This window comes from Ambystoma mexicanum, chromosome 11, assembly GCF_040938575.1.
Source record: "Ambystoma mexicanum isolate Mex_15411 chromosome 11, UKY_AmexF1_1, whole genome shotgun sequence".
Lineage (NCBI taxonomy): Eukaryota > Metazoa > Chordata > Amphibia > Caudata > Ambystomatidae > Ambystoma > Ambystoma mexicanum.
In genome coordinates, this window is record NC_090934.1 from 1,373,630,507 (window position 1) to 1,373,648,776 (window position 18,270).

At 46.3% G+C, this 18,270-nt stretch overlaps 1 protein-coding gene across 1 annotated transcript in view; it reads left to right on the forward strand.

The window, feature by feature from the left end:
- Positions 1-18,270, forward strand: part of LOC138504450 (transient receptor potential cation channel subfamily M member 7-like) — a 1,624,316-nt gene that overhangs the window by 488,096 nt on the left and 1,117,950 nt on the right. The window contains exon 11 of the mRNA XM_069624957.1: positions 11,846-11,946. Within this exon, the coding sequence (XP_069481058.1) occupies positions 11,846-11,946 (101 nt within the window). The remainder of the gene's footprint in view (positions 1-11,845; positions 11,947-18,270) is intronic.

Sequence of the window (18,270 nt, forward strand, 5' to 3'; positions counted from 1 at the left end):
TCATGCCCCAGTCGTAGTAAAAATGGAAATGGGTCAGAAGGTCCACAAAGGTTGTAAACCCTGGAGGCTGAATGAAATGATTCTGAAGGATTAGGCCCTCAGAGCACACATTGAAAAGGCAATACATAACTACTTCCAAGAGAACGATAATGGGGAAGCTAATTGGGGAGTAATTTGGGATGCCGGGAAGGCAGTGATCACCAGGCACTGATTGCCCCAGATCCAAAAGGAAGACAACTCTGTCTTACAGGCCCCCATATCGGCACAGGAGATAAGTGACGCCATAACAGCTTTGCCCCCCAACAAGACCCTGGGGCTGGACTGATTGGGGAATGGGTATTATAAATTGTTCCGCAATCAGCTACTAGGCCCCCTAGCGAAGTAATTTCATTATATAAGGGATAGTGGCATGGTATCTCCCGATATGGGGAATTCATCTACAATGTTGATCCTCAAGCCGGGTAAAGATCCCATCGCTTGTGCTAGTTACAGGCCGATAGTGTTACTTAATACCGACGCCAACATTTACGCAAAAATATTAGCAAACAGACTTGCAGGGGTCCTGTCCAAGATAATCCATATGGACCAAGCGGGGTTCATAAAGGGGAGGCATACTCAAGATAACATAAGACAGACAGTGGACATAATAGATCTGGGATCCAGAACTGGACATGGATTTGCCATAGCCGCCCTTGATGCAAGGAGGGCCTTCGACAGTTTAGATTGGTCGTATCTGAAGTTGGTACTTCAGAAATTCGGATGCAACCCCCATCTTTATCAGAATGGTACTGCAATCTTTTGTCTCCCGAGCACAGCATCATGGTTAATGGGAAGACTATGGCTAAAATTGAGATACGGAAGGGTACACGCCAGGGTTGTCCGCTCTCGCCCTTAATTTTTGCAATGGCAATGTAGCCTATATCGGAGGTAGTAAGGCAAGATCTAGAAATACGAGGAGTTACAGGTGGATGGGTTACACACAAAATAGCCCTGTATGCAGATGACATCATGTTGTTTCTTAGAGACCCTAAAATCGCCTAACAAAGGGCTCTCAATAGGCTACAAAAATTTGCAACGGTGTCAGGGTTTACCATCAACTTAGCTAAATCTAAGGCATCCAATAATCTGGGAGAGAGAATCATTAGAATATCTGGGCATTGGCCTAACAAAGGATTACAAGAGCTTGTATGAAGCTAACATAACTCCACTGTTGAAACAGCTAAGAGAGGATCTGCATAGGTGGGACACCCAGGAGATGTCACGGTTTGCGTGCATTGTGGTACTTAAAATGACCCTACTACCCCGATTGCTATATGTGGTAAGTTCCATTCCATTAGAGATCCCCCCCCCAAAATATGCAAGGCGTTACAGAAAGATCTGATCTCCTTTATTTGGCATAAAAGAAAACCCAGAATTCAAAGGAGAATCCTTACAAGACTGCCATTCCTAGGGGGACTTGAGGTCCCGGATATAGAGCGGTACGTCCTGGCCGCACAAATAGCACCAATGCTGGGTTGGAAAAGGTAAGACATGTCAGAAGGATAGTGTCATGGTCATCAGGCCAAGAACGCAAACATTAGAGGGCCACATACACAGGGGGCCTGGATGGACACAGTCCTGGCGCCTTTGGCGACAGGCTCATGAATAACAGTAAGCAAGAACATTTATTTGGGACAAGAATGCTTTTATTATGGACAGCACCTCATTTTGGGTGCAAAATACATTTAACATGGGAACTTCCATTCACTTAAGCAGCCCCACGTGTACTCTTGGGTGTGGCTGCTTCTATTGGGTTTCCTTGCATGTGCTGACTCCCTAGGAGTGGCAGGGTGTGGCAGGCAAGCCAGGCTTGGTGGGCGTGCCCACGATCGCAGCTATATAAGCTACTCCGATCCCGAGGCAGACGCTTCACGTTATTCTGCAATTCCAAGCAGCGTAACGCTCACCGCTGCCTCGGATCAGACTCACCTTTCGAAATCCTGCTTCCTGCAATCATACTTCGCCTGGGGAAACCTGCTCCCATCTGTGCACGCCTTCGTTGATCCTGGCATTCATCTTCAAGTCTCGCGGAACGCTGACATCTTCATCTTGGCATTCAGTTTAAGGTTGCACTACCACCGAATCTCGCGCTTTTCCTTAAACTATCCGTTACCTGCAGCCAGACATTGCTGTTTCATCCCTCTTGCACCCAGCCGCGTTCCGAGCCCCAACAGCTGCTTTTGGGCTGCATTTCCACCTATTGGGAAGAAAACAGAAGAGAAACATTATTCAGGAATTAACAATATTGAGAGCAATAATACAAAGACATAAAACGAGAAGAGGCAAAGAGAAAACAGAAAGGGAAAGAGACAAGAGACATTGAGAGACACTACCAACCAGGAGAAGCATAGTTGCAACTGGACTATTACTTACCGGGGATCAGTGAAGGAACCAGGTCCCATCGACAAGTGCCCCTGCCAGAAGTAGCAGGACAGAGAGCTTATCAATAATTAACAGGTGAGCCTTTTTGGTCGGTACATACCCACAGAAATCGCACTTTGGGGAGAAGCGTTTGAAAGGTACAATAGTCACAGCTCTGCACATTCTCTCATATCCACGCAGGAGCATTGTCTCCAATTGCCGCCGCTCACAGCTTATCCGCAGAGGGAAAGACCTGACAAGGGTGATCTAACTCCTGAGAGGGCTGCAACCGTGCCCCAACGGCTCTGCAGAGACCAGATAGCGTAACAAATGGGTGGGAATCTAACAAGAGGTGACTTCAATCCTGTTGAGAAATAGACACGCACTGCGAGTAGGAGCCAGGGGTGCGGAGGGTCATTTGCTGGGGGTGACCAAGACAACGCTGAAAGGGTGGGACCGAGCCCTGAAAAGGCGGAATATTACCCCGGGTCTGGGTCCATTTACCCCAATGGTTCATAATCAAGATTTTACTCTGGGTAAACAGAACCGCTTCTGGGAGCAAGGGCAAATATGGTATTTAAAGGCATTTATTTCAGAAGGGTAACACATTACTATTTGAAGACTGTACGCATAAATTCTGCATAGGGGAAAGCGATAGATTTGCATATTTGCAGATCCGACACTGGATAACACAAAAAGAAATTAAGAAAGCGGCCAATGGGACCCCGGGGGACCTAGAATTAACGATACAAGATAGGGCTGATTCAAGGGCGGTTTCCAGACTGTATAGGTTACTGGATAAAGTGCAGGGAAGAGATAACCTCACATACATGGATAAGTGGGCAAGGGGGCAAGTACCCATCACTGAGAAAAAATGGGGGCAAATATGGAAATGAACATAAATCTTCTAAATATACGGCTGTTAGGGAGACGGCATATAAGATATGTTATGGGTGGTACTTGACCCCCTGTACATTGCATAAAATGAATGCTAACTACCCGCCCCTATGTTGGAGGAACTGTGGCAATAAGGCCAACCTATACCGCATGTGGTGGTCATGTCCTGTGTCGGTTCTGTACTGGAAAGAAATTCAAGGACATATAAAAGAAATTACGGGGAAACAATTGCCAGCTGAGGCCAAGGTGATACTTTTGGGTTCAGTGGTGGAAGACATTTATGCGGCAACCGGCAATAAAGCAGCCCTAATCACCCACTTGCTAATGGCAGCAAAAATGACTCTTGCACAAAGTTGGAAAAATCAGAATGGTCCTATTGTAGCATGCTGGTGGGTAAAAATTTAGAATGTGATGGCTATGGAGGAAGTAGGAGCCCTGAAAGATGGCAAGTATTTGATTTTTCGGGCAATTTGGGACCCCTTTTTTGACTTTGTCAAAGACGGAGAAGCGCAATACTTTAGACTGAATTTGTTGAGATCTATACTACACTGAGACCCACCAAACAAGGAGCAGGGAAACCCGAAACGGGGAACCTTACTGGGCAACAAAACATAAGGATACGCTTGGAAGCATATAGGGTTTGATCCATGCCTTAAGAGAAGGGGGGTGGAGGGGTAGGGGGGGGTTGGGTAAGGAGGTTGAATTGTTAATAATGATTGTTGGGAATAGGAAGGGGCAGAGGAGGGATTGGGTTAGAGTTGGTTATTCCATGAAACCTCATGTTCGCTGAAATGGTGTGATATAATGTTGGACTATACCGCTACAAGTTGAACTGATAAACTGTAGATAGAACAGGTTTGGTAATATGTCTGGTTTGTGAACATGAATGAAAATAAAAACCTTTAAAAAAAATGGCATCCATGGAGGCCACCAGAGGGTGCATGGAGGATAGTTGATTCTGCCACACGCTCCTGATCGAAGGGTGATAAAGGGACACAGAGCCCCCCTTTACACTCCAATAGAGATGTCAGACTGGGTATCCGCAAGAGAGGAGACACCGGAGTACCCCTCTCCAATGTCCAAGTGAATCCGAGTTGAAACGGCAGAGCTAACCATTTAAGAAACTCTGTGGCAGCAGGGTGGGGTGACCAAGGGATATCCACGTTGGCCCAGCCAGGCCCCTGGGGTTGCAGTGTGAGGCAAGTGACAGAGAAGCCCCCACCCCTGCAACAAGGGGTAGTGCTAAGTGGAGGCCCCAGACAGCTACTGATAAACCCTGAGGAAGGAGAGGAACCTTCCATAAATGCCGGCCCTTCACCTGCGCCCCTCCCCCTTGTTATTTTTTTTACAAACGATGGTGCTGAAAACTCCATGTACCCCCATTGTAAACAAGTCCCTGTTCAAGCAAAATAAGAAATCAACTTGGCTAACGACCAATAGCTGCTGGATCTGGTGAGTGCCGTTCAGATAGCCGGATTGGGTAGGCCCCTTGGGATGGCCCTCACAAGGATGAATTAAGGTTTACAGGGGTCTACCTCTCGGCATAAGAGGGGTGTTCCCCAAGCTTCAGCTAGGACTGAGTGGGAAGCCCTGAGTGCCTGGACATTGATGACCTGGACATTTACCTTGCAAAAATTCCAGTTTCAAGCCCCCACACAGGCCGCTGACACCGTTGGACCTTCCCAGATGGCGACAATGGTGGAGGACTCGGTATCTACCAAGAAGGACATAGCCACGCTCATGGAGGAAATTTGGACCATGTGTACAGCTCTGGGTCAAAGTCTGGACAAAATGGACCAAAGGATTAATTCCATAGATGAACGGGTCCAACGCCTTGAGTGTAACCAGACATCTTTAGACACAGATTGACATGTGAATTTCTGAACTGGAGAGGAGAGAGACAGAGGTTCGACTGAAAATGGATGATTTTGAAACGGAGAGTGAAGGAACAACCTCAATTTCTTTGGCTTTCCTGAGCAGGCGAGAGAATCTGAGATTGACATCAAACATTCCATAGTGGAGATCTTGAGGCTTCTGTTCAGCACGGATGTACTTGATGAACCTACCATTGATAGGGCACACCAAACTGGGGGTGGCCCTAGGGGCCGAAGGACTATCTTGGCAAGGTTTCTTTCTTATGTGAAAAAATGAAGTTACTGGACAGGGCCATGAGGGTGGGCCCCATTGACTATGGTTCTGCAAAAATAACCATCTATCAGGACCTATCCGCCTTCACGCTGGCCAGGAGAAGGCAATGTGTTCCGCTCAAAAAATGGCTGAACGGAAAAGGGGTGATAAATCGCTGAGGCTTTCCAATTTTTGATTTCCTTTGAGCACAAAGGTTATTCTTACAAGCTAATCACAGAGGACGACAACCAAAGGATTTCAGCGGAAATAATGGGACAGCCTCAGCCCAGACTCCCAAGCTTGGGTAGCTAAGGAGAAGGGTCAGCAGTCCAGGACTTAAAGAGAGACAGGCAAAAGATCCCGAAGTCACGCAAATATAAGAAGCTTAGCTTAACAGTTGTCCAGGTGGAAAAAGGAACAGATGAATGTGATGTTCTGTTATCTCAGTGGCGCAGTCCCCGTCTGAAGGGGTTTTAGTCGAGGCAAAAGGAGAGCTCTGTGGAGGGTGAAAAGAAGGCGCAGGAGGGAGGGGTATGGGGAGGGAATTTGAACATTTTAACATTGGGAGGGCGGCTCAGGGTATTGCGTTTTGTAAAGTTGATTCTATGATCGGGATGACCAGACCGCTGGTGATTTTATCCTGTCTCAGGGGATATATCGGAGCAGGGTTGGATGCCGGGAGGTGGGGAGGCTGGTAATGGGAAAGTTAACTGTGAAGAGGTTTGGTTTGTTCCGTAACAAATGGTTTCAGGAAGGGTGGTGTGTACAGCGTGTCCATGGAAAATGGGTCTCATAAAATGGTGGTCTCTGAGGTGAGAGAAGATATGCAGCACTTGGGCAATGGGTACATGACGACAATGGGTCAGATGAACATCGGCTCCCTCAATGCACAAGGCCTTAATTCACCATGTACAAGGTTGACGGTTCTTTGGGCATTTAAGAGGGCAAGATTGGATTGGCTATGTTTGCAGGAGATGCATTGGGTGAGGGGGAGGGAACCCCATCTAAGGGCCAGGGGTGTGGCAGAAGTATTCATGGTCTCAGATGTAAAGAAGAGAAGGTGGGGGTAGCTAGCTTGGTCTCAGCCCACCTTGGGTTCTTGGCAGAAAAGGTCCTGGCAGATCAAAATGGCTGCGATGTCTTTGTGATGAGACGGCTGAATGGCGACCAGATGATCTTGAATTCCATCTACTCCCCTAACTCTGGACAATGTCAATTCTGGGAGAGGGTGAGAGATGATCTGATCATGTTTGTGGAGGACCGATTAATGGTAGGACGGTATTTTAACATGGTGTTAGACCCACTGAAATATCGAAAGAGGTTCGGTATGACTACGGAGACACCAGTAAGTGAGAAATGCTCATTACGGTTTAGAGAAGTGAATGACTCCTTGGGTTTGGGGGACTCACCCCCACCCCAGTAGGAGACAGGCCGTTTACATATTTTTCAACGGTGAACAACTGTTAGTCATGGATAGATTTGTTACTGGTCGACACGCAGCTGAAAGCCCAGCACCTGGACTCGCAGGTTGCCCCAATCCACTGGTCGAAACATGATATGGTAACACCACTCCCATGGGGAGCTTGAGGTGCAATGACTTCCTGCTTCATGATGGGGAAGTAGCACAAGAAATACAACAATCAAGAATTATTTTAGCTTTAACGACACAGGTGAAGTGAGTGTTCAGACCCTATGGGGGGGTTTTAAGGCAACAACTCAAGGTGTTTTGAGAAGGATAGGATCCCAGAAAAAAAGAGCTCAGCCAAAACATGGAACAGTTGTAGCCTGGGGGTAACAAGGGGACCTCTGTGTCACCTGCAGTGTCAAGTAAACTCCGACAATATACAACAAAATTAAACACTATTTTGGAAAAGTATACAGAGAAAAAACGAATGTTCCTGCAACAAAAATATCATGAGAAAGGAGATAAGGCAGACAAGATCTTGGTGTGGAGATTGAGGGAGGAAAGAAAGCGGAGAACAATTGTGGGCATTGACTGAGGAAGGGTTGGTTAAGTATGATCATCAGGGCCTAGTGAGTGAATTTACTAAATACTATCGCAATTTATAAACGTCTGAATGGGAGGGAGAAGGAGAACAAATTGACACTTTCCTAGAGGGGCTCACCCTCCCCAGGCTGGCGCAGGATATGGTGGAGGACCTTTACCTCCCTATTACGGATGGAAGAGATTCAACTGGCAATTAAGCATATGAAGTCTGGAACGGCCCGAGGGGAAGACAACTCGCCCCCTATTTAGTGAGAATTTTCAATACGTGCCTAAAGGGTGGTGTGCTACTCGACACAATGCTGATGACGAAAATAATAGTGATTCACAAGGAGGGTAAAGATCCCAAGAGGTGCTCCTCATAGAGACCCATCTCCCTTCTTAACAGTGATGTGAAGATTCTCGCTAAGATCTTGGGTGCTAGGCTAGAGCCGAGACTGCCAACATTGGTACATGGGGAGACGTGGGGAAAGGCAATATTCTGAAAACTATGGACCTGATCTATTGTGCTCAGATGGGGATCAGGAGGCCTGCATAGCTTCTCTAGACTCAGAGAAATCCTTTGATAGGGTCGAGTGGCCCTTTATCATGAAAGTCCTAGGGAGGATGGAGTTTGGTTTGAACTTCCTGAAATGGGTTTCGGCACTCTATTGCGGACACAGGGCAAGGGTTCAAATAAATGGGGGTCTTTCAGAGGTGTTCAGTCTAACAAGGTGCCCAAGATAGGGGTGTTCTCTCTCCCCACTGCTGTATGCCCTGACCATGGAACCCTTGACAGTTGAAATAAGTGAAAACCAACATATTAAGGGGATATCCAGTGGGGGAGAGCGGATGTAAACTCTTGCTCTTTGCAGACGATATACTGGGGTACCTCACTAATATACAGCAGTCACTCCCGGCACTAATGGAACACATTTCGGTCTATGGCCACTTGTCAAGCCTTAAAATTAATGTGCAGAAATCTGTTATGGCGATTCAAATGCAAAGCCCCCTATTAGACCCACAGAAGAGATACTTGGGCATGAAGATAGAACATAGAAGTATCCCATATTTGGGGATCCGAATCACTAGCGAATTGGGAGAGCTAGTGAAAATTAACTACGACTCCTTTTTTGGAAAAACTCAAAGAAGATCTGAAACGTTGGACCCCCTTAATATTAACGTGGTATGGTTGAATGACCGCCATTAAAATGAACATACTCTCCTGTCTCTTATACTTATTTACCTCCATCTCGAAATAGCTCCTTGAAAGATTTTTCCTCGACCTAGTGGGAGAGATCCGCAGATTTTTCTGGCAGAATAAGACTCTGTGGGTGAAAAATGGCAATGCCGACGCTCCCGAAGGACAAGGGTGGGTTTAGATTTCCTGACTTCCGATTATACTATAAAGCTGCTCAATTACGAATAATGCTAGATCATATGAGGGACAACATTAAGACCTACTGGTCTTACCTTGAAGATTTGGTGGCCCACCCACTGAAGGTTAGGAACTTTCTCTGGTCCCGCTCTAGTCTGTCCCGGTGTAACTGAGATCGTACCCCGCATTAGGGGATTAGAGGGTCTCTGCTCGATCTGGCAGGACAGTGGGACCAATCGTGCATTCTCATCATGCCCCTCGCCCCTGTCCTTGGTGTTGGCCCCTTGTTCAATCTGGCGAATCTGGGACTGCGACACTTGCAGAAATGGTCGGACCTGGGCCTCGAGAGGGTGGGTCAATTATTTGAGGGGGGCGTTCCTCAATATGGAATCAGTGCAGGAGGTGCTTGGGAGGGACACAATCTCAATTTTCAAATAAATCTGTGTTAAGGGAACACTGACTGACCCTAAATGTAGTGATTTAGCGACAAGGGAGCTTATCATTTTTGAAAAGGCCCCGGGCTTATTGTGCACTAGAAGGGGCATGATATCCAAACTGTACAATGCTATGCTCGTCATCTCTGGAGGGGAGACAAACGTTCCATAGATACTGGGCTGACCTGGTGGGGGAAAATATCTCAGAGGAGGACTGGGCAGAATCTTTAAAGTCACTTTCCACAGTAATTTATTTACTTCTACGATGCAGCATAGTTATAAAATGTTGGTGAATTAGCATAGCGATCTGCTGAGGCTATCCATAATGTTTGCGGGGTCCTCTCCTCTCTATCCCAGGGTATAGGGCAAGTTGGGATCTCTTTCACACATGTGGTGGTGGTGTCCTAAGGTTAAGGTGTTCTGGCAGGAAGTGCTTGGCTGGATGAAAGACATTACTGGGATTCAGTTTGGTTTAGACCCATTGTAGATGCTCTTGGGTGTCCCAGCCAAGGAGAGGAACAAGCATAAGCTCCCCAGAACGTGGGAAGCATTGTTTCCTGACAGGGGAGTATACCAGGCAATTCACCAAAGTTGTATGAAGTCTCTAAGGTTGTGGCAAGATACCTGGCAGAGAAGTATACTAGGAAGTCCATAATAGAAGTCCTGGCAAACCAATATGTCAAGCATTGTGAAACTGTATAAGACCATAAGACCTATAAAACTGTGGGAAAATACCTGGCAGGGGAGTATTCCAGGAGATCTGAAGAGGCCACAAGCAGATTCCTGGTAAAGAAGTACACCGGCCGATCCACTGAAGTACAGGAGAAGTTAAAGAAAGCTTATTGTGGACATTTCTTATATAAATAAGAACTTTGTGAATCCAGTACAAAGAAATCAAGGAAGTGTTGGATATCATGGAATTTTTTGAACAAGAACGTCTTGAATCTAGTATAAAGATCAAGGGAACTGTTGAACAATGATACACGTTTGTGATACCAAGAAACTGTTGTTTGAAAGAGAAATCTTTGCCATTTTACCGAAATATCCAGGGGAAGGGAACCACCCTCTGGATCCAAGGGTTTCTCCTTGGAAAACACTTTCTGTTGGATTTATCTTTATATTTTTGTTATAAAAACGTTTAACTAAGGATAAGTCAGAGACATTCCTTGCACCCCTTAGTTTGTTTTTAGTGTGAGGGTCAGATTAGACTGTTTTGGACACAAAGACAGTTTCTAAGTTTCTAATGCCTTTGCACAGACTGAAAAGTCTACTAAACTGGTTCAGAGAGGGGTTTGGGGTTGTTTGTGGCGAACTGTTCAAAATAAAACTGCTTGCATGCTAACAATCATCAGACAAACTTAAACCAAAATGCGATTTCCCCCCACCCAATTGCAGTTTTCAGTGATATAGGTGCTAGAGTACCTCCAATTTATCGTAGGACAGGTCATCTCCAACTGGCTTCAAACCAGTGGGTACCTTAAGGTTTAATTGCAATAGATGCGTTGGTTTTGGTACAGTGATTCTCTCACGCACCATGTGATACTGCAACTATCTGTGCAAACTTCACTGGGAACTGCCCTGGCAAGATATGTTTTATGCGCTGGTTATTATCTTGAGCATTTTTGGTGTATTAGCGACCATGAAAACGCATGGTGCACGAGTCACATAGGCACAGCGTCGAGCAGCATTATGGTGCGTGTATTTTTTTATAGTCCAAGACGTGTAGCAAGCAGGTCAGAAGTGAAACCCACCCACCAGCATTGGAATACTTTTATTTTGTTCTCCGGTTCATGTCTCTGCTGGTGGATCTGGTATTGCAGAATAAAAAACCGTCAGGTAGTTTTGGCCCAGACATCTTTACCCAAAGTAAGGGGGGGCATCTAGAGGGCATATCATACTAAGGAAGCCAGGGCCCTCGCTATCAGCAGGGCTCCAGTGCAAGTTAAAGAACTCTGCAGTAGGCTTGTACTTGTTCTTTGTGCTCTCACGACAGATGAGGCATTGGCTGCTAAGGGTAGGAGAAGGATTTGCCTGTTTTGTGCAGATTATTGTGAACAGACTAGGATTCGGGGCACTGACTATTGTGGAAAATGAAGAGATGTATCAACTGAGGTGCACATCTGTGAATGGTTGCCTAACGACGCACATATCCTCTAGGATCACACTAAATCATTTGACTGGCCTGCTTTTTTGGGCATCATCAGTTGTGTGTGCCTGCTAGGTGAGATTGTTCTGATCCCAGAGCTTCAGCTGTGTATTGAAAGTTAAAAGCAGACCACATTTGTTGAACTGGATTCTCTATGCAATTAGTTTTTACTCCGAACCTGTTAGAATGCATCCACTTTGACTCTCTGGCTCCTGCTAGACCCAATTACTGAACCCTTTTTCTTTGCTTTGTTAAAAAATCATATTGGACACAAAAACATAAAAGGGGAATTGTAGAGTAATCAAAAGACAATTGGCCGCATTGAGATGCTTCTTTGGGTGTGTTTGTTTGAATCCTGTTAACAAATGCAAAGAAATGTTTACATATGATGCCAACATATTTATTTCCCTAATGCATACATTTAGAACGGGCATTTATGACAAAGAACTGAGTATAACATGTTTCATTACTACCTTTAGGCATGAATGCATCTACCATGGATCAGCTTATTTTGACTATGGCATGGGACCGAGTGGACATTGCCAAAAAACATGTTTTTGTTTATGGACAGCAATGGATGGTATGTATGCATATGTTAATTTTTAAATGTTAATTAGATTTTAAACATATACAGGTTGTGTTTTTCTTCTTTAGTCACTTTGCAAGTCCCTGTGGCTCATTAGATATTACATTAGATATTAAACTGTCCTCTCCACAAACATGGGGAAAACTGGGGGGTATTCATTCTGTATATCACTATGTGCTTTATTTTTTCATATCTGCCTCTTTTCTGCTATGTTTTGCTTTCCATTGACCCTGTTGGAGACACTGTACCTAATTACTTGTTTCTATTTATTTATTTGCATTTTTAAAGCGCACAGCTGCCCTCGGGCATCGTGGCACTGTTACAAGATAGTTTACTTGGCATAGGTGATTATAACGAAGACAATGGGAACATGGTTACAGACATAGCTAAAGTTCCGAGGTTACATGGGAACAGTGAGCATAGGTACAGTTGTATATTATAGCCATTATTCACATTGCAGTGGAGTTTTAAGTAGGATTCACTTAAATTAGGTGGTTTTCAGTGCCTTTCTGAAGGCCATGAGGGATGTTTCGGCTCTCATTTTGGGAGGTAGAGGGTTCCAAGATTTTGGAGCTAGAACTTCAAAGCTCGAGCCGCCAGCTTTTGCTCTGTTGAAATTGGGGACTAAGAGTTGGTTTGCGTACAGGTCCCTTTTGGGTCTGAGTGTCTGGACTGGTTGTATACTCTCAGTGAGGTAGCTAGGGGCAGATTGGGATATGCATCTGTGGGTAATGGTATGAGTCTTGAACTGGATGCGTTCTTTGACTGGGAGCCAGTGGGCATTTTGTCTTGCTAGGGAAATGTGTTCCCTCCTAGGAATATTGAGGGCTGCTCTCAGGGCATTATTCTGTGTGATTTGAAGTCTATTTATGTTTTTGGCCGAAGTGCCTAGTAGGACGACATTGCAATAATCCAGTTTGGCACCTATGGTGGCCGTAGCGATGTTGAGGCAGTTTACAGTGGATAGGTGAGGCTTTACTGCATTGATTATTTTAGTTGTTAGTGCTGCTGAGGAGGAGATGTAGCTAACATGTCTGTCCATGGATAGGGTTGAGTCTAGGTATACTCCCAGAGTTTTTACAGCAGAGGAGACTTAGATTACAGAGTTCTCAATTAAGAAATTACAGTATTTGTTGTCTAGTTTACTAAGGGATTCTTTTCGTCCCACCAGTAGGATCTCTCTTGTTTCCATTGAGACAGAGGCCATTGGCTGCCATCCAGGCCTGGATGATAGCATATGTGTTTTGTAGGGTCTTTAAGTCTTGCTCGTAATCACCAGATAATGGGAGAAGAATTTGTGTGTCGTCGGCATAATTGGTGAATGTTATACCAAATTCTTCTAGGTCGTTGAATAGAGGAGTGTAAATAGGTTGTATAGTGTGGGGGAGGTGCAGGAACCTTGTGGTACTCTGCAGTTAATAGGGGAGGGAGTGGCTGACGCTTGGTCTGAGTGGACCCTCATAGCTCTGCCCTCCAGGAAGGATGAGATCCAGGTTGTGGCCTCAGTAGAGAAGTGAGCCGTATTGGTGAGGTGGGTCTTTAGGATTTTATGGTCGACTAAGTCGAACGCAGTCGACAGGCCAAGGAGTAGGAGGATGGCACATTTGCCTTTATCCATATTTCTTAGGAGTTGGTTTTTTAGGTCGAGTAGCGCTGACTCTGTGCCATGGCGTGGACGAAAGCCGGACTGTCTCTTGCCTAGGATGTTGTGCAATTCAAGGTAGGCTTGTTTCGAATGGATTGTGTCCTCCCACGTATTCCTCATCTTGCGATAATTCGTTATCTCCAGCTTCGCTGCTTCGGAAAAAATATTTCTCGGCAGAGGGCGCTGTGCTCGAGGCGGCGATTGTCCCTCGACGTACTCCGTACTCTGTTGACGTCACCGATGGTATAAATAGCTCGAGCCGCGCCCGTTGCTTCAGTTCCATTTTTTCGGTCGTTTCGCTATCGAGAACGGCGCGCTTCTATTTTCTGTGAAGAAAATGTCGTCATCTTCGACACCTTCGACACCCAGGACTGTGAAGTGTGCAGATTGTGAATCTAAGATGTCGATCACCGATCCCCACCGGATTTGTCTCTGGTGTCTCGGTTCCAGTCACCAAACCGACGACTGCGGGTCCTGCCAATCTATGACCGAAAAAGCTCTTTGTGAGAGGAGAGGTAAACTGTCGGTGGGGAGGGAGGCCTCAAAAAAGGTTTTGTCAAAAAGACACAAGAAAGCAACTGATTCTAAGGAATCGGATCACCATAGCCACTCAAAGAGATCTCGATCTAGGAGTAAATCGAGACACTCTTCGTCATCATCGAAAAAAATGAAGAGGAGACATAGATCGCCCTCATCATCTTCTTCAGAGTCGACCGAAGAAATTTGTTGTCCGACTAAATCGGATTCTCCCAGTAAGTGGGAAGAATTCCGCAAAAAGATGGAGGTTTTCAAGAATGCGGCCTCGACCCCCTCGAAAGACCCTCGAAAAAGCCATACCCCTAAAGTCGCTCCATTGGACGACAAAGGGAAGTCCAAGGCTACGATGGCTAAGACCGGTAGCATCGAGGAATCCAAAAAACCTCGAGTCGACGTAAAACCGTCGAAGACTCTTCGAGAGTCGAGCACTTCTCCAGTGCCATGCAAGAAACACAAGTCGTCGAAGACTTTGCCAACTTCGTCGACGCCCTCGACGTCGATAATTTTGATGCCAAAAGCGTCCTCGACGCCATTATCGAAGTCATCTTCGAAGACTTCGAAGACTCCTTCGAAAACTTTGAGGGATTCGCCAATTCCTTCAAAGCAGATGGAAGAGGAAGAAAGGAGATTCACTCCTTTGCCCAGGTCAGACTTTTTAAAATCTATGTCAGCAATCTATGAAGAGTCTGCTTCAGAAGAAGACGAGGTTACTCCTTTGGGAGTTACATATGGTACAAGGCAAGTTCCTGAGTAACTTATTGACCAGGAATCTAGAATGAGAGACCTGAGTGATACTCTACATTCTGCCAGTGGTGTAGACACATCCCCAGAATTAGAGTTCGCCAAACCTGATCCTGCAGAGCATGCAGATGCTGGGTACAGGGGTCTTATGACCAGGGTAGTTGAATATATGGGTTGGGGTAATAATTCACCCATTTTTTAACAAGATGACATGACAGATATAATCGTCAAGGGACCTCAGAAAGATCCTGTTCTCCCTTTGCACAGAGGCCTCCAAAGGACTGTGGAGAAAAACTGGGAGAAGCCAGAAACTATTGCTGCTGCAGATAGCACTTTTCCAAGAAAATATAGACCGGCTGGAACGGATCCTGAATATTTGAATAAACATCCGACTCCAGAGAGTTTAGTCATTCAGGCAGCATCTACTTCAAAACAAACTGCTTATCCAACTATCCCTCCAGATATAGAGGATAAAAAAATGGATGCCTGGGCACGTAAAAAAATGGATGCCTGGGCCTCTATCAGGCAGTATGGCACTTAAGTCGGCAAATGTCACCTGTACCCTAGCCAGGTTTACCCATACCCTGTGGGACTGTATTTCGGCAGCGGCTGACCATATTCCGGAAGGCGAGGAAAGGGAAGGTTTCCTGAATATAGTCAAAGACGGGAAGGAGGCAATGGGGGAATGTCTCCAGTCTGGACTGGATACTGCTGATAGTATCAGCAGATCCATGGCTGCAAGCGTTGTGCTACGCAGATTTGCGTGGTTGAGGAAGTCGGGGTTTGCACCGGACGTGCAAGCCTGACTTCTCAACATGACCTTTGATAGCTCGAGGCTCTTTGGCAGAAAGGCTGATGAAAGCCTAGAAAAACTTCAGACCTCGAAAGCGGCAGCTAAATCACTTAGCGCCTCTTCGCGCCAGCCTCTAAAACCCTATTCCGGCTCATCATCTTCCTGGAGGGGTCGTTCTTTTCGATACTACTCCTCTTTTGGTAGAGGAAGAGGACAGGCTTCTCAAAGGGGAAAAAGAAACTTCCCTCGTGGAACACGAGGAAGAGTTGCAAAATCAGCCTCAGGAGCGGCATCTGTACCCTCAGCCACTCCTGCAGCCTCCTCCAAATCCCTATGAGACCTTATTACACAAAACACCAGTGGGAGGCAGGATCTCTCAACATCTGAAGGAATGGCGGGGCATTACCTCAGATGCTTGGGCACTGGAAACAGTAGCCCAAGGTTACTGTCTCCCCTTTCTAAAAAGGCCTCAATCATCCACCGGGAGCCAACTCCGCCAAATTTCCAGATCCACTCCTGTTGCAGGAAATTTTAACCCTGCTAGAGAACCGGTACCTGTAGCGGAGAGGAACAGGGGTTGGTACTCCCCATATTTTCTCATCCCAAAAAAGGACGGAGGACTGAGACCCATTTTGGACTTGAGAAACTTGAACAAGTTCCTCAGGAAGGACAAGTTCAAGATGGTGACCCTTTCTCAGATCCTTCAGGCTCTCCAACTCCAAGATTGGTTGGTATCATTGGACCTTCAGGATGCTTACTTTCATGTGCCAATCCATCCAAAGCACAAAAAGTACCTGAGGCTCGCGATTGGCAATTCTCATTATCAGTTTCGAGTTCTGCCATTTGGGTTGACCTCCGCCCCGAGGGTTTTCACCAAACTGTTGGCGGTTGTGGCAGCAAGTCTCAAGAGAGGAGGTATTCACATATATCCCTACCTGGACGACTGGCTGATCAGAGCAAGTTCTCCAGAACAAGCTCAGGAACATCTTTCGATCACCTGCCACTTCCTCCACAAATTGGGCTTCTCCCTCAATTTCAAGAAGTCCCACATGATACCATCCCAGAAACTCCAGTTTATCGGAGCAGTCTTGGACACTTCATCGGGAAAAGCCTCGCCTCCCGAAGTGAGAGCTCTCAACATCCAGCAGATGGTAACGAAGTTTCAGAATGCCCAACGTCTACCGGCCTTCGATTTTCTCAGGTTGCTCGGCCTCATGGCATCCTGCATTTTCCTAGTACCAGAGGCCAGGTTGAGAATGAGATCCCTTCAATGGGCACTCAGAACTCAGTGGTCCCAGTTCTCAGGGAATATGTTGGATCTTCTGCAAGTCCCGAGCGCAGTTGCTCAGGATCTTCTATGGTGGGCTTGCAACGACAACATTCTCAAGGGAGAGTGTTTTTGGCAACCGTGGCCGGAGATAACGGTAGTGACGGACGCCTCACTCACGGGGCGGGGAGCACACACACCAACGATCTGACAATCAGCGGTCGTTGGTCTCCATCGGAGTCCAAACTACACATCAACCTGTTGGAGCTGAGGGCAATCAGACTAGCTCTGAAGGCCTTTCTGCCTTCTGTACAAGGAAAGAATGTCCTGATAATGACGGACAACACGGTAGCCATGTACTACCTCAGCAAAAGAGGAGTAGGGTCACTGCCACTGTGCAGAGAAGCAATGCAGCTCTGGTTCTGGGCAATATGAGAAGGAATCTCTCTATCGGCAATTCACCTAGCCGGAGAGAAGAACACTGCGGCAGACGCTCTGAGCAGGTAGAGCATGGTCTCTCACGAGTGGGGAGCTGGCTCAGGAAGTCCTTCTGGAGATCTTCGCCCTTTGGGGAACCCCTCAAGTGGATCTGTTTGCCACTGCGATCAACCGGAAGTGCGATCAGTACTGCTCAAGGGAATTTCCTCAAAGAGGAGCTCTGGGAGACGCATTCGTAGTGGAGTGGAAGTTTCCACTGCTGTACTCGTTTCCCCCAGTCCCCGTGATTCCTCAAGTAATCGGGAGGTTGAGAAAGTTCAGGAAAACCATGATCCTAATTGCCCTGGATTGGGCCAGAAGGACATGGTACCCGGACCTTCTAGACAGTCCATCTGCCCTCCAATACGTCTTCTGCAAAGAGAGGATCTTCTCTCGCAAGAGGAATGTCGGGTTCTCCATCCAGAGATCAAGACACTCAACCTTCACGCATGGTTTCTGAGAGGTTGAGATACAAGGATTGGGATCTTCCGGATGACGTAATGGAAATCTTGCTTTCGGCCAGAAGACCAGCAACAAAGTCTTTGTACCTATGTCGCTGGAACAGGTTTAGTAACTGGTGCAAAGACAAGGATGTGGACCCTTTTCAGTGTGGCACCCCAATGGTGCTCTTTTCTACTACATCTAGCTAATCTGGGGCTCCGGATAGGAACAATCAAAGGATACCTTGCTGCGCTGTCCATTTTCAAGCGCTCCTCGGAAGAGGTTTCATATTTCAAAATACCGTTAATAATTCAATTCTTAAAGGGGCTTACTAATGTATACCCTCCAGTACTTTTTCATGTACCAACTTGGGACTTAAATTTCGTATTAAAATTCTTGCCTTGCATACCTTTTGAG